The 24,801-nt window shown below is 45.5% G+C and overlaps 1 protein-coding gene across 1 annotated transcript in view; it reads left to right on the plus strand.

Annotated features, from left to right (window-relative positions):
* The window catches only part of LOC138415852 (voltage-dependent R-type calcium channel subunit alpha-1E), a 305,764-nt gene that overhangs the window by 196,384 nt on the left and 84,579 nt on the right, over positions 1-24,801 (plus strand). The window contains exons 7-11 of the mRNA XM_069544395.1: positions 14,779-14,894; positions 21,919-21,972; positions 22,620-22,709; positions 23,670-23,879; positions 24,622-24,734. Of these exons, the coding sequence (XP_069400496.1) occupies positions 14,779-14,894; positions 21,919-21,972; positions 22,620-22,709; positions 23,670-23,879; positions 24,622-24,734 (583 nt within the window). The remainder of the gene's footprint in view (positions 1-14,778; positions 14,895-21,918; positions 21,973-22,619; positions 22,710-23,669; positions 23,880-24,621; positions 24,735-24,801) is intronic.

The following is a 24,801-nucleotide window of genomic DNA, read 5'->3' on the forward strand; positions in this document are numbered from 1 at the left end:
GTGGTTTTGAAAGTTCATGTTCTAAGACACAGTGCAGATTGTACTTTTAGATTGGATGGAGAATTAATCCTTGAAGGTGAAGGGATTGATCACACTACCATTAAATAGGATCTGCATTGGTCATGACTCATAACAGTAACTTACCTCCAGAAAAAAAATATATATATATAATTCTGCATGCTTGGTTACGTTTATTCATTCATTCAACAAGTATCAATTGCATTCCTTGTTCTTTTTTGTGTGTGTTTATTTATTTGACTGCACTGGGTCTTAGTTGCAGCCTGTGGGATCTTTTTAGTTGTGGCACGCCAACTCTTAGTTGCGGCCTGTGGGATCTAGTTCCCTGACCAGGGCTTGAACCTGGGCCCCCTACATTGGGAGCTCAGAATCTTAGCCAGTGGACCACCAGGGAAGTCCCCTCCTTGTTCATTCTTATGCGTGTGTGTATATGAGTTACTCAGTCATATCCTACACTTTGCGACCTCATGGCTCCTGTGTCCGTGGAATTCTCCAGGCAAGAATACTGGAGTGGGCTGCCATTCCCTTCTCCGATGGGTCTTCCTGACCCAGGGATTGAACCCAGGTCTCCTGTGTTGTGGGCAGATTCTTTACTGTCTAAGCCACCAGAGAATCTTATAGAAGGACAGAAAACCAAATAGTTGAACAAGGTAATCTTTTAGCAACAAATGTTGTTATCAAAACAGATGGTTGTAATAGAGTGTAAACAGGTAGTGGGATTACTAATTTTAGTTCTCTGAATCAGGAAAGGTCCCCTGAAGTCAAGGAGACAGAGGAGAGAGTCAGACTCATGTGGGGTCTTGTAGACAACTGTGGGATGCCAGGGGAGAGTCTGAAGCAGGAGGGTAACATGGCTAATTTGTATTTAAAAAGCTGCTCCTTAGTTTTCTCTTGTGAGGGAAATAGGGGGATTGGGGCAAGGGTAGAAACAGGAAGTAAGTTAGAGAGGTTACTGCAGGACACTGAAGGTGGAGAATGTCCAGTAAGAAAGTGGGGCTGCTTGGGCTCAGGGGCCAGAAGTTTGAGGGAGACAGTAGTAGGGCAGGGATTGCTGTTTCACTGGACTAGGGCTGCAGCGAGAGAAAAGAAAGAACTGTGTGCAACCAACTCTGTCCAACTCTGTGCGACCCCAGAGACGGCAGCCCACCAGGCTCCCTCGTCCCTGGGATTCTCCAGGAAAGAACACTGGAGTGGGTTGCCATTTCCTTCTCCAGTGCATGAAAGTGAAAAGTGAAAGTGAAGTCGCTCAGTCATGCCCGACTCTTAGCAACCCCATGGACTGCAGTGCGCAAGGTTCCTCCACCAATGGGATTTTCCAGGCAAGAGTACTGGAGTGGGGTGCCATTGTCTTCTCCGATAATGACTCCTAGGGTGGGTGATATTCTTTACTGAGGGGGGAGAGTCTAGAGGAGGAGTGATTTGGGGGAGAAATAAATTCAATTTTGGCCATGTTGAGTTTGAGATGCCTGTTGGACACCCAGGTTGCTGAACACAGCAGACAGTTGTGTAAATGGGTTTGGAGCTCATTGGAGAATTGGGGCTGGAGTCATAGATTTGATGGTATAGAGATGATGTTGACTCTGTGGGCCTAGTGGGATCATCTCAGGGGAACACGGCTAGCGGAGAAGACCTAGGCCTGGACACTGGAGCACTCCCATATGTTAAGGAGAACCAAGGAGATAGAGAAGAAGCAAAGCAGAGGAACCTAAGAAGTTTCTTTCTCCTGAAAGAATAAGCTGGCGTTGCACACCAACATGTGCCCCCTGCCCCTTGACCTTGCACATACAGGGTCCAGGACTGAGACACAGCCCAGGCCCCACTCACTCCACTGGGCCCAGTCTCACCTCTTGTTCCAGAACCCGAGCCTGCTGCATGTCCAATGGTTGCCCCTCCTGTGAGGTGCCCTTCGTTTACTTAGTAAACGTTTGTTGAGCAGCTTATTTGCACTGAGACCATGGGTATATGCTCAGCAAGAATGGTTCAGCACAGTCCCTGCCTTCGGGGTCACCAGCAAGTGGACGATTACAATGAACAGCAATGGTGGAGATATAGCTGTTTTAGTATAGACTGTGTGACCCAGACAAATATTTAGTTCAGTTCAGTCGCTCAGTTGTGTCCAAGTCTTTGCCACCCCTATGGAGCGCAGCATGCCAGGCTTCCTTGTCCATCACCAACTCCGGAGCTTGCTCACACTTGTCCTTTGAGTTTGTGATGTCATCCAACCATCTCATCCTCTGTCCTCCCCTTCTCCTCCCGCTTTCAATCTTTCCCAGCATCAGGATCTTTTCAAATGAGTCAGTTCTTCACATAAGGTGGCCAAAGTATTGGAGCTTTAGCATCAGTCCTTCCAGTGAATATTCAGGACTGATTTCCTTTAGGATGGACTGGTTGGATTTCCTTGCGGTTCAAGGGACTCTCAAGAGTCTTCTCCAGCACACAGTTCAAAAGCATCAATTCTTTGGCACTCAGTTTTCTTTATGGCCCAACTCTCACATCCATACACGACCACTGGAAAGACCGTAGTCTTGACTAAATGGACCTTTGTTGACAAAGTAATGTGTCTGCTTTTTAATATGCTGTCTGGGTTTGTCATAGCTAGAATAATTGCTCTTATAAGCCTAATTTCCCATCTGAGGCAATGGAATTAAGTGTGAGGGGCTCTCTGATGTACCCTGAGGATGTGATGGATGGATGAGCAAATGAAAACTCCTATCTAGCCCCTCATGGAACATCTAAAAAGTCAGTGAGTGGGGAGGCCTGGTCAGCGTCTCTGTGCGGTGAATCAGCACATGGTGTGTTAGCCTACAGCAAGTCTCTGGTTTTTCCTTCAGATGTCTGCTCTTCTCCTCACCCTTCACTATTCCTATTCTGTCTGCTCTGGGCCTTCTCTTTGGTTCTGTTTGTCTATCTCAAAGCAGAAGAAAGGGCTGGTTTTAACAGAGAAGAATCTTTTGATATTGAACCAGGAAGATGGGTGGCCAAAATCTTCATTCATGATTTTCCATAAGATGTTACAGAAAAACTCAAACATTTTGGTCAACCCAATACGAGGAACCTTTAATGTTTAAATAATCTGGGAAAGTGGAACAAAGGATTCTGGGAAATTCAAGGCTTTTTTATACAGAGTACCAAGTGCCCACACAGTGTTCTGTGTATAATTGGTAATAAACTCTCAGTCATGCCCTCAAACCCAGCCACACCCACTCCTCACACACCTCAAAACCTTTCAGGGAGGGTACTGATTGCAGCAGCTTCTCAAAGGAGTGCAGAAAGTGTCTCTGAAAAGAACACAGCCATTTGTTCCTTGTCAAGATGCCTCTTTCATACTGTAATTAGAGTGCTGTGGAGGGGTGGAAATGGGGGAGGAGGAGGAACATGAAATGCTCTGACGTCCCTCATGGCTTTTTCTTCCTGCACCGCAGGGCTTTGAACTCACTGAAATACTGTGACCGAAATACACACTGTTATATGCACAGAGAGGGAGAAAGCAACGTGTGTGTCCCTGCGTTTGTGCCTCCAAAGTGTCTGTGTGCTAAAGCGAGGAGGGGCAGCTTGGGGTGGGGGCAGGGCAGAATTCGACAGAGGAGGGAGATCAGAATTCCACCTTGTAACCTTGTGTCACTTCAAGAGTCACACTGAACCGATGTAGCCTGCATCCCAAGTTTTAAAGATGAACAGATTCTTCAAAATAAATTCTGGCAATATGTTTATGTTCACATCTGAAAACATTGATAGGAATAATATATACCTAAGAGGGTTGCATCTTCAGGGCTTTATTTTCCCAATCTGCAAAGTGGGGGTAAAAAAAAGTGGTGATCCCTTAATTCCCTTCCTGAAAGGCTGTAAAGGACAAGCTTGTGAGAACTCAAAACTTTTCGCAGGATTCATAGTTCCTGCTGTTCCGTGGTCATCTTTGCTAATACAAGGAAATGATAAAGCTCATTGGTGTGAAGTAGGGCAGCATTCAAGAGTATTTGTGGGTTTTTGTTTTGTTTTGAATTGTATTTGCAGCAATAGCAACAATTTCTTGATTCCATCTTGCAGAAAAAGTAGTTAGCATCTTTCTAACACTTGCTGGCAGGGGAAGAGAAATAAGGGTGTGGAGATAGTCTCCAGCGACTGTTTCAGTCACAGCAGATGACGTTTGAAGCAACTGGCGCATTTCATGTAGATAACAGAGAATTGATGCCCAATTATGTTCAATGTAAATGTGTCAGGATATCCAGCTGACTTAATACACAGCTGAACTCCTGGTCTGCCCTCCAGAAACGACTCCTCACGGTATCTTTCCTATCTCAGTCTATTGAACTCCATGCTTCTAGTTGCTCAAGGAGAAAACCTTGAGGGTCTTCTTTGACTCACGTCTCTCTTATAGTCTGTGTTTAAGATGTCGGCAAGTTTTCCTAGCTCTACATTGCAATATACCCAGAATCCCAAGATTTCTCAATGTCGCCACTCCTGCCACTCTGGCTGAGGCAGCTGCCATGATCTGGAAATAACCTGGGAGGTCTCCCTGCCTTCACCTGTAGCCTTGATCAGTCTGTTCTCAACAGGCAGTCAGAGACAGTCTGTGAAACTGTGGATCAGATCATGTGATGCCTCTGCTGCAAAACCATGCCCCATGGTTTCCAGATGACACCAAGTGAAAGTCAGATTATTGTCCATGGTCTACATGGTCTAGCCCCCTACCTCCGCGTGGCCTGTTACCCTCTCTGAACTCATCTTATTAGATTTCTCATTTATTCCATCCACTCCAGCCATATGGGCTCCTTTCTATCTGCGGAAGCTCCTCCAGGGTGTTCCTGGCCCATAGCTTGCCCTGGCCACCTCTTCTTTAACACTGTTCCTCAGACATCTGTGTGGCTCACTTCTCAAGTCTTCTCAGTGAGGCCTTTCCCAGCCACTCGACCCCCAAACCCCAGACCCTCTCCCCATACTTACTATCCTTCTATGCTTTGTTTTTCCATCTTATCAGTATTGAACATTATATTTGTGCTTATTATCTTGGTTATTGTCTGTCTCCTTTACTAGAATGTAAGCTTCATGAGGCCAAGGGTTTTTGCTTTTATGCTTGCTGCTGTATCCCCATGTGCTAAAGCAATGCTGACCAGGTAGTAGGCACTCAATAAATTTTATTTTGGAAGCACAATGAGTAGATACCTAGATAGATAGATAGATAGATAGGGGCCTTTATAGTAGGTTGTGTATATTGTGATACATTCTTAGGAATGTCAGACATACTTAAAATAGGCACTTGCAATACCGATTCTGTGCTAGACACTATACTTTGCACTTTGGATCTCTTATTTAAATTAATCCTCAAAATGCTTTGAAAGAGGTGTGGTGTTTATTGCTACTTTACAAATGAGGAAACACTCAGAGAGGCTTCAGAACAGGTCCCACCCTGATGGAACCACGATTCAAGCCCAGCTCAGTCATGTTTCAGAACTTCTCATCATTGTGCTATAATGGTCTGGATTATACCAACTCCAAGGTTAAAAAGCAAAACAGGGAAACATAGCTCCTTCGTGATCTCCTTTATGCTAATTGCCAGGCCTTTTATTTTTATTTAAAATTTATTTATCTCAAATAAGTAAATGAGATCTCAGTGTCAAGAAGAACAGGAAAGAAAAAAGACCATGAACATTTCCCCAGCATCTTAAAATCATCTGCCTCCTTGAGGTCTCATGATTGCAATATCATGAAGATGTGAATGGCACTGACTTTGAACCTGGAGATGAAAGTGATGCTCTACATCAGCAGCCACATGCACTGCCGGCCTTGGGCCAGCAAGCCCCCTGACCTCTCTGCATCTCAAGTTCCTTGCCTGTAAAAGGCAAGACTCGGGAATGTGACTCGTCAGGTCCTCCCACTTGCTATTCTGGCCTGTGAGACTCATGGCCTTTCTTTCATCGCTGTGGGAGTAGTATGCAGAGTCAGGGTGGACCATCGTGCTGTGTGCAAGGCTATTTGTTTGCCTTCTCTGATTTAGGGAAGGACTTCTGCTCATTGGAGGAGCTCTTCGAAAGGCCCTGATCTCTAAGGAGAAGCGACGTAGTGTGATGCAGTGCCTCAGTTCATGCATTCCTCACCCTCCAGCATGCCCATCCATTCTGCTGATTAGAGTCAACACTGGATGGCATTTAGAGGATCGGCTGCTGTTTTGGCCTTTATTTATTGACATCCTAAGTCTCCTTAAATCCTTTCTGGAACAAATCAAGGGATAAGGTATAAATAACTGTAATGCAGCTGAACCGTGTGACCTTCAGGAAGCTATTTACCTTCTCTGGGCTGTGTTTGCTTCTCTGAAAAATGGGAGAAAATGTTCCCCAGGCTCCTAGCACACTGAAAAATTGTTTTATGGGCCATGAAACTCATGCCACTCAAACCCCCACTCATGCCATTCTCCAGTGAAATTGAAATGAAAATACTGCCAACACACAATTGCCTGTATGACCTTCCCCAACTTCTTTTTTTTTTTATCATTTTATTTTATTTTTACTTTACAATATTGTATTGGTTTTGCCATACATCAACATGAATCCACCACAGGTGTACACGTGTTCCCAATCCTGAACCCCCCTCCTTTGTTAATTTCGAAACAGGTAGGGTCGAAGATTTTTTTTTTTAAATGTCTAACCTAAATCCTGTTTCCTAGGGCAAACGTGTTACAGGAGGACTGGCAAGATTCCCCTAATGCAGTGAAGCACTTTAGAAATGTGGGCTCTGCATATTAATAGGAATATGACGTGGTCATATTTGAGCTTGGCAGAGTCCGTCATCCACATATGCTTCTGCGTGCCAGCGTGGGCATGTGCCTGTTCACGCCAGTGTGTGTGTGATGAAGCGTACAAGTGTGTACAGAAGTGAAGATAAACAGATCTTTGAGTCACAGGGGCCAGCCCCTCCAGGCAGGCTTTATCTTCCTTTTGGTTGCCATGACAACAGCAAGGGCCTCTGCATCAGTAAACGAAGCTTCCTGCTTGGACTGAACCCGGAGGAGAGGTCTGGAGCTAGAAGCCAGAACTGGAAGCCATGTAGTCCTCCAGTAGAGTGTTGTTACACAGACCTACCAGAACATCTTCCCCATTAGGTGAATACAGAGATGCCTGTTCAGATACACTGAGACTCTGAGGTGACATAACGTGGGCAGGAATTTCCAGTTGGAGCAACTCTTCAGTGAAGCTCACTCTAACCCCCAACAGTTAGTCATCTCACAGAGAATTCTAGCAACGTGAAAGGCCAAAGCCCCTCCCATCACCCTGTGGATCCATACCAATCACTTTAGTTTATTAGTAGGCAGAAGAGCCACTGTGTGAATTATCTGGGGCTCCTCTGTAAGTCTAGAAGTTCATCAAATAGAAATCAATTTAATATTAACCTAAATATGACTTCACATACCCCCTAGTCACATATGATAAACACACCTCATCTGAGATTATCTTTATCATTCTTCCACTTTAATCATGAATAATATGTAATTGGCTATGTATGAATAGTTTATTTGTACAAATTATGCCTCTCATATAAACTGCTAAAAAACAAAAGCAGTCACAAGTATAAAGTTACTAACTTGAATGTAAGAAAAGTGTACTTAACCATGCAGTATGGTGAGATCGGCCTCCTCCCTAGTTCCAGTAGCTGAAGTTTAGAAAGCCAAACCTTGCAAGCACATGAAACAACCAGAAGAGAGGCTCAGCTGTGCCTCTCTTCACATCATCCTCCTTCTGTGTGGTAACTGTAGGTTATCTTCCCAGGGGGAAAAAGACAACCAAACATTATGAGTAACAGAACTGGTTAAGAAGCATTCCAATAAAATGTGATAGGTTATCCCCCCCACCGGTTTTATTGTGATATAACTGACATATAACACTGCATTTATTTAAGATATATAAAGTGATTCAGCATTTGTGAGTACTGTAAAATGGTCACCACAATAGGTTTAGTTAACGTCCATCACATCACATGGTTACATTTTTCTCTTATGATGAGAACTTTCAAGATTTACTCTCTCAGCAACTTTGAAATGTGCACAATACTGTTAACTATTGTCTCTATGCTGTGTGCCACATCCTCAGAACTTGTTTATCTTGTAACTGGAAATGGGTACCTATTGACCACCTTCACCCATTTCCCCCAGCCCCTACCCCCACCTCTGGCAACCAAAATATTCTGTTTCTGAGTTCAGGTTTTTTTAAGTTACACACATAAATGAGATCCTACAGTACTTGGCTTTCTCTGTCTGACATATTTTACTTAGCATAATGCCTTCAAGGTCTATCTATATTGTCCCAAATGGCAGGATTTCCTTCTTTATTATGGCTGCATAATATCCTGTTGTGTGTCTATGTGTGTACATGCTCATAGACGGAGATTTAGATTGTTTCCCTGTTCTGGCTATTATAAATAATGCTGCAATGAACATGGGGCTACAGAATCTCTTTGAGATAGTAATTTCAATTCCTTTGAATATATACCGAGAAGTGGGATTGCTAAACCATATGGTAATTCTATTTTCAATATTTTGAGGAACCTGCATACTATTTTCCATAGTGGCTGCAGAAATTTATATTTGTGCCAATAGTGCAAAGGGGTCCCATTTTCTCCACATTCTCCCCAATAGTTGTCTCTCGTCTTTTTGGTAAGAACTTTTGTAACACGTGTAGTTTTGATTTGCATTTCCCCAATGATTAGTAATGTGAGTACTTTTTCATGTACCTGTTGGTCATTTGTATGTCTTCTTTGGGAAAAAAAATGTCTATTTAGTTCCTCTGCGTGTTTTATAATGGGTTTGTTTTTGTTATGCTATTAAATTACGTAAGTTCTTGATATATTTTGACTATTAACCCCTTATCAGATATATGGTTTGCACATGTTGTCTTCATTTCCATAGGTTGCCTTTTCATTCCATAGCTTGCCATCTCACTGACTTTTTATCATTTTACAATCTCTTGCAAGAATCCATTCAGGACTCTCAGACTAAAACAGATTCATTCCTACCCTGGTTATGAGCAGAGCTTATTTTGTGGTTTTCTAACATCAGCCTTGTCTGGAGAGGAAGCTGAGGCAGAGAGCTTTACTGCTCAGTTTTTTTAGCACCAGTGGTTACTGGAGCACCTCCCTGCAAGAGTAGACTTGGTTGTATTTATGCTGCATCACGTGGGGTTTATTTTTGTTTGCCTGGTTTGAAATTCTGAAGTCTAGATGCATCCCAGTCTGAATTCTGCTACATCTAGGGTGTAGAAACACTGGATGGAGCAAATGAAAAGGAGCGGATTACCCATCCTCTTTCCTTGAGCCGTAGGTTAATGCTAGGTGGACTTAGGGGACATGAACACTCTTCTCATGTCAGATTTTCTCCTTTGGAACTTCCTGTGGCTTAATCCAAAGAAACTGGATAAGATATTCACAGGGCCATTCCTTGAGGCACGTTTCATTAAGAAGTTTGGCAGTGGATGGCTAAATAAGGTAACGGCCATATGTTTTATCTTTGCAAAAGCATCGTCATCTGAATAACTCCAGGATAATCCTCTATGAAGAGGAGAGAGTATTCAGGTCCTCAGGGGAAGAGAGGGACCAGAAGGAGGAACACACGTCCCTTTCCTCAGTCTGGCTACATATATGCTCATGAGATTGGCAAGCGTGTTGTATCTAAGGTTAGAATAATCACTTATTTGGGGCAGGTAATGGAGCTAAATCCTGTTTGTCCCTGCTTTCTCCAGAATGCAATATACATATAAATGGTGAGTAGGATACACAAATTCAAGCAGTGCCTCACTAACCTGACTAATGCTACAAGTTTTATAATAGGTCCTCATTAACCCAACACAGAACAATGGATTATATGCTGCTCTCTCAATTTAAAAGATAGTCCTTTTCAAAAAAACACAAAATTTTGTTTCTATGTCTTTATTTTCCTCAACCTCTGGCTGAAGAATAAATCCCTTTTGTGGGTTTTAAATGTGACTGCTAGACACAGGAAAGACCGCTCAGGCCTTGTAGAGACAGCACTTGATCTGGAATCAAAAGATACTCATTTGAATTCCGGCTCTGTCTCCTGCTAACTTGGTCATTTTGAGCGAGTAACATTTCTGATTCTCCCAGGGTTTCCGCAAATCTACGTGAAATCATTTACATGAAAGTGATTTAGAAAATGAGACTTTTACAAATGTGGCTTATGAACATTAGCTGTCCTTAATACTTTATTTTTGTAATATGTAGTATCTGCTATAATATTTGGCTGTGGGTTAAACTTCCCAGGTCCTTGTTGGAATGTGGTGTGACTCCGACTCTACTTGGCCTCATGGAACCCTCAGACCTGTCAGAGAGAGAAGCCTTGGCACAAACACTGTGACAGCAAGGGAGAGGTGGGAAGTGTCATGAACGATATGGTGCCATACTTTGTGCCCTGGGCTCCTAACTGAAACACAAAACAAGCCGATTGATCAACATAATACAGAAGGCCTCCAAACACAGCCCTTCTTCCCCTCCACTGACGTGCAGAAAGCTGCTTAGAAAGTTTCCCTGTTGGTGCACACTTTGTTTCTTTTAGCCAAGAGGCTTCTTAAAAAGTCCAAGCCAGATTTGTTGGGCTCTGGGCCTGTAGGATGCCAGGTGGGAGGGTGGGAGGAAACGGGGGCCTGCAGTGGCAGAGGAGAGCAGGGAAACCAGCTGGTGAGACTGGAGCCAGGAAACTTCCAAAGATAAAGAGAGATGAGGCCGGGATGACTTGCCTCTCCTACCGGAAATGAAGCCACGTGGTCATTCTGGGGATTGGGTAGAGGTGACACGCTGCACACTGCCTAGACTAATGCTACGGAGATTTCAGTGGAGCCAAACAAAGAAACATAGGGGTGGCCGTGTCCAGGAGTTACCTGGCAACTGCTCCGTTCTTGTTAGTTCACCTGGCTCTGCTTGGGTCCATGCAGAGATGCTGCCTCCCTTCATTTAAGCCTTTGGAATTCAGGGCAGATCTATCAGTATGGTTTTCAAGTCAGCCTAGATATTGTAATTTTAAAAAAATCTATTAAGTAAGTACCATGCACCAGGCCTAGTCTAGTCCTGGAGGATGCAAAGTTGAGTAAGACAGAATGTTTCCACAAAAAGCTCACAGAGAGGGAGAGAGACAGTCACACGTATAGCTCACTGCCATAGACGTCTGGCTGTAAGACGAGCTTTGAAGAGACAAAGAGAAGGTATAGCAGAGGTCAGAAGACTTGGGGCAAGGGAGAACGGCAAGCTAAACATTAGAGGTGACGTTTCAACCTGGCCTTGAAGGATTTTAACAGGCTCAGGCAGGTAAGTCTGGGTTCTAGGCCAGTATAATTAAACCTTTAGATCCCTCACTGCTCTTTCGGGAACCGTGGGAAGTGTGCTGTGGCTGGAGCTTGGCTAGAGTGGGGCTGCAGGTAGGCATGAGGTAGATCAGATTGATGGGAAGTGAGGTTTGAAAGAAAGGTCCAGATATAACCATGAAGGACTTTGAAAGGTCTGTCAGGTATTTAGCAGCTGGTGGAGGAGAGGTGAAGGAAGAGAAGATAGAAGAGGGAATTTATAGGACCTGAGGGTCATGGTTCCTCTTAGTTGCACTGTGTCTTTGGACACTTGCCCTTTCAAATGACCTCTTAGATTCAGTTTTCTGAGCTGGAAAATGGAGATGTTGGTAATAAGGCAGATGCTGAAGGATTATCGTGTTTCTCTGCTCATAGCTCACTTATGTATGTGTGTGCTCAGTTGTGTCCGACTCTTTGTGACCCCATGAACTGTAGCCCATCAGGCTCCTCGGTCCATGGGATTCTCCAGGCAGGAATACTGGAGTGGGTTGCCATTGCCTCCTCCAGGGGATCTTCCTGACCCAGGGACTGAAGCCATGTCTCCTGCATTGGCAGGCAGACTCTTTACCACTGAGGCACCTGGAAAGCCCCATAATGTGCTTAAATTCTCCTGTTTCAAGGTCTTGCTCAAAATACTGCATCCTGCTAAACCCTCCTGAATTCCCTTAGAGCATAGTTGAAAAATGAAGGCACACACGTATGAAAAGGTAGAAAGCTGCCTATAAATATGCCACTGGGCTAGGCAGATATGTGGGGAATCTGGGCTCTTAGAGCAGAGAGGCCTAGGGTTCCAAACCTGGCTCCATCTCTCAGTTAAACTTGAATGAGTGGTTTAACTTTTAAGTTGAGGCTGAAAATATCTGTTTTGCTGCCTTCTCATTCTGGTTGCAAAGATTAAATGTACGAAATGGATGAAGGTACTTGGAAATTAGAAAGTGCTCCACCAGCGTCACTCAGTGTGGGTTTTATGTTAGGTTTGGACATGGTAAGATCCAGTGCATATTTTAAAAAGATAATTCTAATTGCTGTGAAATAGATGAAATGAAGCGAGAAGAGGCAGGTGGCTAAGAGACCAGGTACATGCTATTTCAGTAGTCCAGGCAGGAAAAGGTGAGGTCCTAGACCAAGGCAGTAAGAATGAAAGGGAGGGTGGATCCAAGTGCCATTTTGAAGATAGAACCAACAGAACAATGACTGGGATAGGAAGACGAAGAACCAAAGGTAAGAACTTTGCTAGATGGTAACACCATGGACCAAGATAGCTCTCTGTTACTTTCTTACTTGCTGAAATCCAGATGAGGTGGAAGAAAGAGGTGCTCCAGGGCTTAAATTCTGTTACCCTGACTCTCACTGAAAGTGTAAAAGAAAGTGAAGTCTCTCAGTCATGTCCTACTCTTTGCGACCCCATGGGCTATAGTGTACCACTCTCCTCCATCCGTGGGATATTCCAGGCAAGAGTACTGGAGTGGGTTGCCATTTCCTCCTCCAGGGGATCTTCCCGACCCAGGGATCAAACCCAGGTCTCCTACATTGTAGGCAGACGCTTTACCATCTGAACCACCAGGGAAGTCTGACTCTTACTGTTCCTAGTCACCTCTTCCTTCCCCCAAGACACCCTTAGTAGAACCCACTGAACCTGACACCAAGTCCAAGAGAATTTCTTCCAGTTTGCCTTGTCCTGATTGTGACCTCTGTAAGGTGCCTGTGCCCAAGGAATCCCCTCTGTTTTGGAAGGAGAGGCCAGATATCCCCCTGCCTCATGGTAGATTGGCACCCCTCCCTCTCCTGCACTGGGGATGGGGCATGTCCCTTAGCCCCTGGTTCCCTCCTCCTCCCTGGACATGAGGGAGTAGATAGCAGGACCCTCAGTGGGTGCTGGACTCTGTTACCTTCCGGTTACTGCTCTTTGTTGATGGAGAGCTCAAGAATAAGTGGAACAGCTTTCAGGGAAGTAGGAGAATGCATGAGCCTTGGCTGGGAGGCACTGTGCTAGCAAGAGGTGTTCTGGCTGGAAGGGTGTTTGATGATAAGAAGGGCATTGGTGCAAATGTGGCATCCGGAGGGGCCTACTAGCCAGTGAATATTTCTTGATCCCCATTTGCTCACTTGTCGAATCTTACCATCTTCCTCTCTGCCAGGGAGTCCTCATTCCTCTCCTCTCTTCTTTTCCCACGGGGCTTTAGTGGGTGGCTTTGTTTTAATCGTCTTTTGCCGCAGTGGCTCTGTGCCCTGTTAGGGGCTGTGTCTTCCGTCTGACCCTCATGCTGGTTTTATCCCCCTGTCTTGTTTTCCCCTCCACCCCACCCCACCCTCCCACTTTCTTCTGGAGCCGTGTGCCCTTCCTGTGTCCTTTCCTTTCTTATCCAACCTTGACCAGCCATCTTCAAATAGCATTTCAACCCTTCAAGGCATCAGTGTCGTGGTCTTCGGTGGCAGCGCATACCAAGCACCACGCTCAGTGGGTCAGGCCACCAGCTTGATGGGTAGAGTTCAGATCCCAGTAAGTGACAAGTGACCGCCCTCCCCTAAGCCTTGGTTTCCCTATCTGTTAAATAGGGTTTTAATAGTGCTTACATCATAGGGTGATTGTGAAGATCAAACGAATTAATGGATATGAAAAACTTCATATAGGGCTGGCACATAATCATCAATCAATAGACAGTAGTCACTGTTGTTATTAAAAGCATAAAGGATAGTTAGACCCCTCGGAGGGTTGAGTTTCTGTTGTAGCCAGAGCCACGTAATATATAACATTCTGGAACCTAGCTCGTCCCATTACTAAGTCAGTAGCTTTCAAAACAGAGCAAACAGATGAGATCAGGCACTTTGCTATACAGCAAAAATATTGTAAAGCAACCATACTCCAGTAAAATTAAAGAAAGAAAAACCTCACCTTTATAAGTACAAAAAAGGAAATTAATACAAATGTTATTAATTTCAGCTTTTTAAAATAATATTCTAGTATAAATTTCTTTCCAAGAACCTGATATACTCATAGTACAAGTTTTACATGTATGATTGTTATTTTCTAATTTCTATTAAATTTTTTTCTTTGATGGATTTCTTAATGGTGTATTCATTCATTTCCAAGTATATGAGTGTTTTCTAGCTGTCTTTTTGTTATTGATTTCTAGCTTTATTGCATTTTATTTCAAGAAGATAATTTATATTGGGGGAAAAGAAAAAAACAGAGCAAGCAGAAAGTTTTAGTGCTGACTGAAATGAAACTGATCCAAGAAGACTTCCTGCAAGAGGCTGAATGAAGTTCATTTCTGTGCAACATTTTAAGATCATAGTTGCAGGCGGGGACAAAGGGAATGGGGTCTACACGGTGCCTGCTCAAACACTTGCGCTCCTGCTTGCTTCACTCTCTCTTTTGACAATGGCACTGCCCAAACCTAGTGAATCTTACCCACTTTGTCCACAGGGAATTTGCCAAAGAGAGAGAGAGAGTGGAGAACCGGAGAGCCTTCATGAAACTGCGGCGTCAGCAGCAGATCGAGCGTGAGCTGAACGGGTACCGCGCCTGGATAGACAAAGCAGGTAAGACCTGGGGGCTGGAGGAGGTTGGTGATGGGCTGCACAGACATCCGGAACCTACCCAGTACCCATTCCCAGTACTTCTGCTCAAAGGGCCAGTCTAGACCAGAGCGGAGAGAAGCTGGAAATGACTCATTGGCTTTGGGGGTTCCCAACTGGTCCCATTTTCTCCCTTTGGATCTGTCCCTGTTCTCTACCAAACATCTTTCAGGAGGCAGACATTTTAGCAAGGTGAACTGAGTAAAAGTTCACATAACCAAGTGCAAGAGCTAAGTCTGGGCTGATGCCATTTCACACTATTACCGTTACTACTAACAATAGTCCGTTCCATCCACAGATATTTATTGAGAGCGTACTTTGTGCCAAGTCCTGTTCTAGGCATTTGTGATACAGCAGTGAGCCAGAGCTCTACTCTCGTGGAGCTCAATTACCCTATAGCTGGGAAGGCAGTGATGAACAAAATAAGGAGTAATTTTTCATAGGGTAATAAGTACAACGAAGTGCTTTCCTGGTGGCTTAGATGGTAAAGAATCCACCAGCAATGCAGGAGACCTGGGTTCAGTCCCTCAGCTGGGAAGATCCCCTGAAGAAGGAAATGGCTACCCACTCCAGTATCCTTGACTGGGAAATCCCCTGAATAGGGGAACCTGGCAGCTACATACAGTCCATGGGGTCACAAGTGTTGGATACCACTGAGTGACAAAAGTGTCCACTTTCAAGTACAATCAAAACAGATCAAGGTAGGGTTAGGGGTTTAGGGTGAGTTGTAGTTTTAGCTGGAGAGTCAGGGTAGACCTATTTGGGGAGAGATGTGAAGGAGATGAGAGGATGAGCCACAGGGAGCTCTGAAGGAAGCATACCCCAGTGTCCTGGCTCTAATGTGGGAGGAGACCCAGAGGGCTCCAGGAACTGCCTGAGGTGTGAGCAGGGGAGGGCGGGAGCTAGGATGAAGGCATTCTCATGGTGGGAGCAGGCGGCAGAGTCTGTAGGACCTTTACTGGCCCTTGTAAAGAAAGTTCAGGGCTTTCCTGCGAGTCAAGTGAGAACCACGGGGGGTCATGAGCAGAGAAGGGACATGCTCTGTTTAAGATTTAAAGAAGCACCTGGTTGCTGCGTTGAGAACAGACGGTAGGAAGACCCGGGCCTGAGCAGGGAGACCAATAGTGAGACTACTGCAGTAGGCCCGCTAAGAGATGGTGCTGAGAATTGGTTTTCCCTCTTCCTTGCTGTCATCAGCTCCTCACTCATGGCTCAGCCTCGGGAATAATTGTTGCCCAGCCCTGAGGAAAGGTCCAGGTTTATCCTGATTTTACGAACCCACAGAGAGCCTCCAAACTCAAGAGTGACGGTGGCTCTGCTGTTTATGAGGGGCGTCGATCACCCCATATCTGTCAGTGAAGAGGATACATTTGTTTTCCTTGTTATTTTAAAGGTTGCATTGCACTGGTGTTATATGTCTTCATTTTCTTACTGAACAAAGAGTACATTTTTTTAAATAAAAAACAAAAGCATGACAGTCAGCATCTTTGCTCTGCTCCTGGTAGAAAAGCAGAACACAAAGAGATCTCTCGGGGAAGAATTTGGAATAGGATGGGGTACTTAGTGGCCTGACCCTTCTTCTCTAAGCTTTGGAATGATGGATGCTATGACTCCTATTCTGACCACAACACACGCAGGCTGTCTCAGCTCAGGAGTCGACATTTGATCATCTAGCTGGTGAGAGAGCAGGTATGATGCAAAGTGCCATGCCAAACCAAAGCCAAGTAAAAGCCACTCCTCATCTGGGACTATCTGCATTTCTTTGCTGCTTCTGGAAGCAAGAGCCGTGGAGTGGTGATTGTACTCCCATCTCATCCTTGCTCCTCTGAGACTCTTGTGTGGACGTGGACTTGAATCTTCCCTCCCTCTTCTTGGAACAGCAACTCAACAGATTTGCCTCCAGGCCAGCCTGGCAGCTTAAAGCTCCCAACTGCCCCTGGCTTCCTGGGCAAGGAAGCCATCTGACAGACCACCCTAGTGCACAGGCTGGCAGCAAACTCCAAAGAGAACCCTCCACGCCCTTCCCACGGCCCCCTTCAGGGTCAGGGGGCTCAGGATGTTGCTCTTTGCGGCTCTGCTTTTCAAAATAATGCAGAATTCCAAGGCTCCTACTTTCTTCCAGTTGGCAAAGCCTGCTCTCTTCTCCTTCTAAGAAAAAAAGACGCACTGCGACGTCAAATTGTGCTTCCTGGCCCTTTCCTTTACAAATGGAGCGTGAGTGATTCAGAGACATATGGGTTACGTTTCCCTGGAAAGACACTCGCAAGTTCCAAAGGGAACTTGGCAAAAGACATTGGGGGAGGGGGTGGTGCCAGCCCATCAGGAGCCCTCGAGCGCTCCCCAGAGGTACTCAGCGGCACCATCCACCCTCCTCCTGCCTCAGGGGTCCTTGAATCTGCCCACCCCAAAGCCCCAGACACTGCGCAGAGTGAAAAAGACTCTCTGGCTGAGGTCATTCATGTGGCTAAGAGGTATTTAACAAGTACCTAATTTTAAAAGGATGGCCTCCAAAAGCCAGTGCCTTCAGTGACCTTCAAACCTTCTATGTGCACATCAAGGAGCATCCCACCAATAACACTTAGCCTGTTAGCTTAGTTTTGCCAGAGGGCTGCACTTAAAAAAGAAAACTAAATGTTATGACTTTATAATGGCCATCCTGCGTGGTACATTCCGAGCCTCAACATGTTCCCCTCCCTGGGAAATACATTACATACTCTTAGTTTTATATGCAGGTGGAATTATGGTAATAACTTTACCCTTTTATGCTTGTCTTTGTACTTGTTAGAAGTGCTTAAATCAAACCATTGCTTAATAGTACTGCTGCAGGCTTATCCCCAGCAGCTGGGATCTTAGGGAATGATTGCTGGCACTTCCAGGTCCCCTCGCTTATGGCTGAGACAGAAGTGGGGGTCAAAACTCATCCACACCACTCTCAATAGAGGGCTCAGAATCCCACTATATGTGCGACAGAAGGTCTGTTTTGTTGATACATTTGAGGGATGTTGTTCTTGTTGTTCAGTCGCTAAGTTGTGCCCGACTCTTTGTGACCCCATGGACTGCAGCACACCAGGCTTTGCTGTCCTCCATTATCTCCTGGAGTTTGCTCAAATTCATGTCCATTGAGTCAGTAATACCATCCAACCATCTCATCTCCCCTTTCTCCTGCCTTCCATCTTTCCGAGCATCAGGGTCTTTTCCAATGAGTCAGTTCTTTGCATCAGGTGGCCAAAGTGTTGGAGCTTCAGCATTAGTCCTTCTAAGGTATATTCAGGGTTGATTTCCTTTAGGATTGACTGGTTTGGTCTTCTTGTAATCCAAAGGACTCTTGAGTCTTCTCCAGTATCACAGTTCAAAAGCATCAATTCTTCTGCACTCAGCCTTCATTATGGTCCAACTCTCACATCCATACATGACTACTGGAAAAACCATGGCCTTAACTATGTGGACCTTTGTTGGCAAAATGATGTCTCTGCTTTTTAATACATTGTTGAGGTTTGTCACAGCTTTTCTTTCAAGGAACAAGAGTTTTTTAATTTCATGGCTGCAGTCACTATCTTCACTTCCCTTCCTTTTGGAGCCCAAGAAAATAAATTCTGTCACTGTTTCCAATTTTTCCCCATCTATTCATCCTGATGGGACCAGTTCCCGTGATCTTAGTTTTTTGAATGTTGAGTTTTAAGCCAGCTGTTTTGCTCTCCTCTTTCACCTTCTTCAAGAGGCTCTTTAGTTTATCTTTGCTTTCTGCTATTAGAGTGGTGTTATCTGCATATCTGAGGTTATTGATATTTCTCCTAGCCATCTTTCTTTGGAGGGAATGATGCTGAAGCTGAAACTCCAGTACTTTGGCCACCTCTTGCGAAGAGTTGACTCATTGGAAAAGACTCTGATGCTGGGAGGGATTGAGGGCAGGAGGAGAAGGGGATGACAGAGGATGAGATGGCTGGATGGCATCACTGACTTGATGGACGGGAGTCTGAGTGAACTCCAGGAGTTGGTGATAGACAGGGAGGCCTGGCGTGCTGCTATTCATGGGGTCGCAAAGAGTTGGACACAACTGAGTGACTGAACTGAACTGAACTAGCAATCTTGATTTCAGCTTGTGCTTTATCCAGCCTGGCATTTCACATGATGTGCTCTGCATATAAGTTAAATAAGCAGGGTGACAGTACACAGCTTTGATGTACTGCTTTCCCAATTTTGAACCAGTTCATTGTTCCATGTCCAGTTTTAACTGTTGCTTTTTGTCCTGCCTATAGGTTTCTCAGGAGACAGTAAGGTGGTTTGGTATTACCTTCTCTTTAAAAATTTTCCACAGTTTATTGTGATCCACACAGTGAAAGGTTTTAGTGTATTCAGTGAAGCAGAGGTAGCTGTTTTTCTGGAATTCCCTTCCTTTTTCTGTGATCCAATGAATGTTGGCAACGTGATCTCTGGTTCCTCTACCTTTTCTAAATTCAGTGTGTACATCTGGAAGTTCTCAGTTCAAGTACTGCTAAAGCCTAGCTTGAATGATTTTGAGCACTACCTTGCTAACATGTGAAATGAGTGTAATTGTATGGTAGTTTGAACATTCTTTGACATTCCCTTTCTTTGGTATTGGAATGAAAGCTGATCTTTTCCAGTCTTGTGGCTGCTAATGAGTTTTCCAAATTTGCTGGCATATTGAGTACAGTATTTTAATAGCATCATCTTTTATGGTTTGAAATAACTCATGCCAGAATTCCATCACCTCCACTAGCTTTGTTCATAGTAACGCTTCCTGCACTTCCACTGCACTTCACATTCTAGGATGTTTGACTCTAGATGAGTGACCATACCATCGTGGTTATCCAGGTCATTAAGACCTTTTATGTGTATTCTTGCCACCTCTTCTTAATCTCTTCTGCTTCTATTAGGTCCTTGCAATTTTTGTCCTTATTGTGCCTATCTTTGCAAGAAATGTTCCCTTGGTATCTCCAGTTGTCTTGAAGAGATTTCTAGTCTTTCCCATTCTATTGTTATCCTCTATTTCTTCTCATTGTTTGCTTAGGAAGGCTTCCTTATCTTTCCTTGCTATTCTCTGGAACTCTGCATTCAATTGGATATCTTTCCCTTTCTCCTTTGCCTTTTGCTTCTCTTCTTTAGTGAGGCATATTCTAATAAGTCTTGGCAGAAAATAGTGTCTCACCCATGATGACACCTCTGTGGAGTATAGGACTGCTCCTGGGCAGTCACAAGGGGAGTCCAGGGAACTGAGTGGTGGTTTTACAAATGCCAGCAACCAAATAATGCCCTCCCAACGCCAACCAGCTCTTTCCCTCTCTATTACCCATGGGATATCCAGCCATTCAATTCAGTTCTGACACTGAACACCACCCAAAGTGAGTGCAGACCCCACAAGCGAAGGGCTCCACCCCATGTGCCTATCTCGCCTTCACACACCAGCCACAGTAGGGTCCCCAGGTGACCTATACTTCTTCCTGGCTGAGGACAAATTCAAAGGGTTCCAGATTTGCTAATTCATTAGAATGACTTACAGAACTCAGGAAAAAACTATCACCAGTTTATTATGAAGAATGCAAGTCAGTAACAGCCAAATTGAAGAGATACACAGGGTAAGATATAGGGGGTAGGGATATGGGTGAACCCCAGAGGCTACAAGCACATCCACGCACATCACCCTCCTAGCACCCTGATGGGCTCACCAACCTGTCAGCAAGCTGGGCCCCTCCTCTAGGGGTATTTTTTGGTTGATTTTTAAAAATGATTCGTTTATTTATGTTTGATTGTGCAGGGTCTTTGTTCCTGTGTTCGGCCTTTTCTAGTTGCAGCGAGTAGGGGGCTGCTCTCGTGGTGGTGTGTGGGCTTCTCACCGCAGGGGCTTCCCTTGCTGTGGAGCGTGGGCTCTAGTCTCTTGGGCTTCAGTAGTTGTGTTACACGGGCTTTAGTGACTCCATGACGTGTGGAATCTTCCCCGACCGGGGATCGAACCTGTGTCTCCTGCATTGGCAGGCAGATTCCTGACCACTGTACCACCAGGGAAGTCCCATGTAGGGTTTTAAATGGAGGTTCCCTTATGCAGACCGGAATGATTGGATCATCGGCCATTGGTGACTGATAGTGTCAAGCCCCTCTCCCCTCCTGAGAGGTGGGAAGGGGATGAGACTGAAAGCTACAATCTTCTAATCATGTGGTGGGGCGTTTTGAGTGACCGTCCCCCCTCCTTACACTATCTAGGCCTCTCCCTCAGTGAGTCATCCTATTAGCATACAAAAGACAGTACATCCCACGGGCTTTGGAAGCTCTGTGCCTGAATGGTGAACAAAAACCAAATATTTATATTTTATTAAGTCACAGGGACAATTTCGTGATGGGCTGAAGCCTCTTCAACTCAGGCTGTGCTCAACAAGGCAGGATGGACATGGTGGGGGGAGAAGAAGCAAGGCCACAAGGCTGCTCCTCTCTTTGAGGGGCAGTGAGCATCTTCCTATGCCCCTTCCTGAAAGAAGTAGGCTAGACCCCATAAACGTGGTCTCATCTTCTGAATGAGGGGGAGGTGTTATGACCTGGCAGCTACTGCAAACAAGCAAAATTAAGGAAGCTCCTGTTGCTAGGATAGCTTTAAGGAAACTGGATAAAAGAAAACAGAAATGGAAATTTTTTGTTTTTATCAATTTAGGAGGATTTTAGTTAAAAAGATCAACTCTCGCTTTCAGAGCTGTTTATTCTCCTAAATAGCTGTTTATTCTTTGGTGTTTCAGACCAAGAGCTGAATCTTTACCCATCACCCCCGGTGCCCCCTTCACCAAAGACCTTCCTTTCTGTTCTGATGCTCTGATGCTCCGTCTGTGACCCTTGATGTCTTTCTGACACTGGTGCTTGCAACCAGCTCTGAACTCCACTCTCTCTCCACGTTGCCCTGGAGCCAGAGCTGTTCCTCAGGGATTTTCATTTCGCAAAATAATTTGGCATTTACTGATAATTTACTAAACCATTTGTTTCCATATAGAGGAAGTCATGCTTGCTGAAGAAAACAAAAATGCTGGAACGTCAGCCTTAGAAGGTAAGGAAGTGCTCCAAGGCCTCATTGCTCTCTCATCTGCCCCCTCATCTGCGGCGGCTATGTCTCTTGATCAAGAGGAGAAAGAAAGAAAAGAGGGGTGCTTTGGGATTTGAAATGCGAGTCTCTCTGTCATAAAATCCCTCATGCTTTAAAAGGAAGGGAATTGAGTCATGGGTTTAAATGCTTTTTAAAGTGATGAAAATGAAATCCAAGAGTTGTTTCGTTCCAGGGCTTGTGATTGATAATGGACAATGAAAAAGCCATCATACAACCAGTGGTTCAGAAAGGGATCTTCTTTGACAATTTGTGGGGGACATCTTGGGACCACTTTCATTGGCAAGAAGTGACACTGTTTATGAAGAGCCAGAACAAATAGATACAGGGTGCCTGTTTACCTACTGAGTTTAGAAGAGCTCCCGCAAGGAGTCAGGAGCCTTGTTGCATGGGATTCAAGAGCCTCGTGTGTCAGAGGCGCTGCTGAGCAGGGGAGCCACGTTTCTGTAGGCATTTGTTACTTCTCTCACCCTGATTTGGGTATTTAAAGGCAGGCATCTGTGTCACAGGTGCCTCTAGGCCACTGTCCTGTTTTGACCAGCCTGACCGGTGAGTCTTCTGTCCTCTCTCTGCCCCTTGCTTCCCTGGTGTAGTGCTTCGGAGGGCAACCATCAAAAGGAGCCGGACTGAGGCCATGGCACGGGACTCCAGCGACGAGCACTGCGTGGACATCTCCTCTGTGGGTGAGTGGAGGTTGTCGGATCATCTTTCACTGCTCTGAACCTCCCATTAAAGGGAGCATCCTATCTTAGGAGAAACGCCACAAGGAGGAGGGGAGCCCAAAGAATCCAGAACTTTGGGATGTAATTAGGGAAAGACACTGGAATCTAATCTCATCAACAGTGACTTAAAGGAAAAAAAAAAATGGACCAAGGGATAATGTTTATGTGAGACACGGGGTTTGGGGCCAAGAATCCAACCCAGATTCTTCAAGCATGGCAGATGTATCTCTTCCGCGTGTGTTTCCTGTCTCTCCTGGATGTGCTAATGAGCACCCACTTTGGGATATTGTTCACTGAGGAGGCCCATATGAGAAACTGCGATCATTTGCTTAATCATAGTAACATCTACCTACTTGCATCACCTGCTTCCATGCAATGCTTAAACAGATTCCTAGTGACAACCCTTTAACTTGCCTGCTGTTCCATCCCAGGTTCTCTTAGAGAGCCTGGCTGACGGCAGACTTTTCTTCTCCAAAAAAAAAGGGAAGGGTCTTGACTTCATCCTGAAAGGCAGAAGAGGTGTACAGAGCTCATCACTGCTTCAGGTTGCCAGGGGTAGAAAAATCACAAATGTAGCAATATGATTGCAGTGCCTGAAGCATATTCAAAAAGAAAAGCTCAATCTGTTACAAACATAAACAGGATCCTATTAGGATTCAAGATCCCGGCTGGATGCCTGCTATCCTGCCCTGGGGAATCCTTCCATTTCCTAGCACCAAGAGTGCCCAGAGGAAAAGCAGAGTTCCCTGCTGTGCTGTGGAAACTCTTAGCTCGTAACAGGGGGCTGCCCCAGGGTCTGCAACGTGGCAGTCCCCTAGCTCTGGGACCAAAGCTGCCCACCTGGACCTCTGAATGCCCTCTTGTCATGGAGGGTGATCTCTTTTGCAGCCTCATTCTTCCTCCTTCCTTTTCCCCAACTAGGCACACCTCTTGCCCGAGCCAGCATCAAGAGCGCAAAGGTGGACGGGGCCTCCTATTTCCGGCACAAGGAGCGACTTTTGCGTATCTCTATCCGCCACATGGTTAAGTCCCAGGTGTTTTACTGGATCGTGCTGAGCCTTGTGGCTCTCAACACTGCCTGTGTGGCCATCGTCCACCACAACCAGCCCCAGTGGCTCACCCACCTCCTCTGTAAGTGAACGGTGACTGCTGGCTCTCACGGCTGCCGCTCGATGGGTGTGTGAATGTCAAGAGAGCAAGGTGTCACACGGGCTTGGCAGTGGTTCTGCCCTCCCAGAGTTCTGCCTCTCCGCCACTGAGGCCAGAGTTGTCCCCAGGGGGTCGGGATTATCCATTTTCAGCTGTCATTCATTATTGAATCGGGTAAATAAATCTTTAGTGATGAGTCAACAACATGGTGTTACACCTTGCATAATCCCAGGCCTTCACTTCGTGCCTTTAGGAGGCTCAGGGATTAGGGAGTCTTGGTCACCCAAGTCCTAGGGGCAAGTTCTTAGGGAAATGGATACCTTCAGCAGACCAGAAAGGGCTGCCCTGGGGTGAGGGTGAGTCTCCTGGAGGCTGTCCCAGCTGGGTGTATGGAGAGTAAATCCAGCTCTTTCATCAAAGCCATGCTTAAGCCCTTTCTGTCTCCTGAAAGCCATCTGCCACTTAAATGGTAGTGACAAACCCGCATGTCAGAAGAGAGCAGAGCTGACCTGTGGAGTGTGCTGGGACTCAGTCTGGGCCTGAGCGTGTTCAGACAAGGAGAGGTTTTGCCTGGCACTGACCTGGTCCATGGTCACTGACTGTCCTGCCTGTGTGGGTCCCACTGCTCTTGAGGGCTCCTCTGTAGGTGGTGGGGATTTGGGTCGGGGAGGACAGGAGCCCGTGCCATCCATGGAACCAATGCTTCTGCCTTTAATGCTTTCAGACTATGCAGAGTTTCTGTTTCTGGGGCTCTTCCTTCTAGAGATGTCCCTGAAGATGTATGGCATGGGGCCTCGCCTTTATTTTCACTCTTCCTTCAACTGCTTTGACTTTGGGGTAAGTGCTCCGGAGGCGCCCATCTTTCTGCCTGGGGTTGCTATGCTGTGGTTTGAGATAAGCACCT

This window comes from Ovis canadensis, chromosome 12 (genome assembly GCF_042477335.2).
Source record: "Ovis canadensis isolate MfBH-ARS-UI-01 breed Bighorn chromosome 12, ARS-UI_OviCan_v2, whole genome shotgun sequence".
NCBI classification, from domain to species: domain Eukaryota; kingdom Metazoa; phylum Chordata; class Mammalia; order Artiodactyla; family Bovidae; genus Ovis; species Ovis canadensis.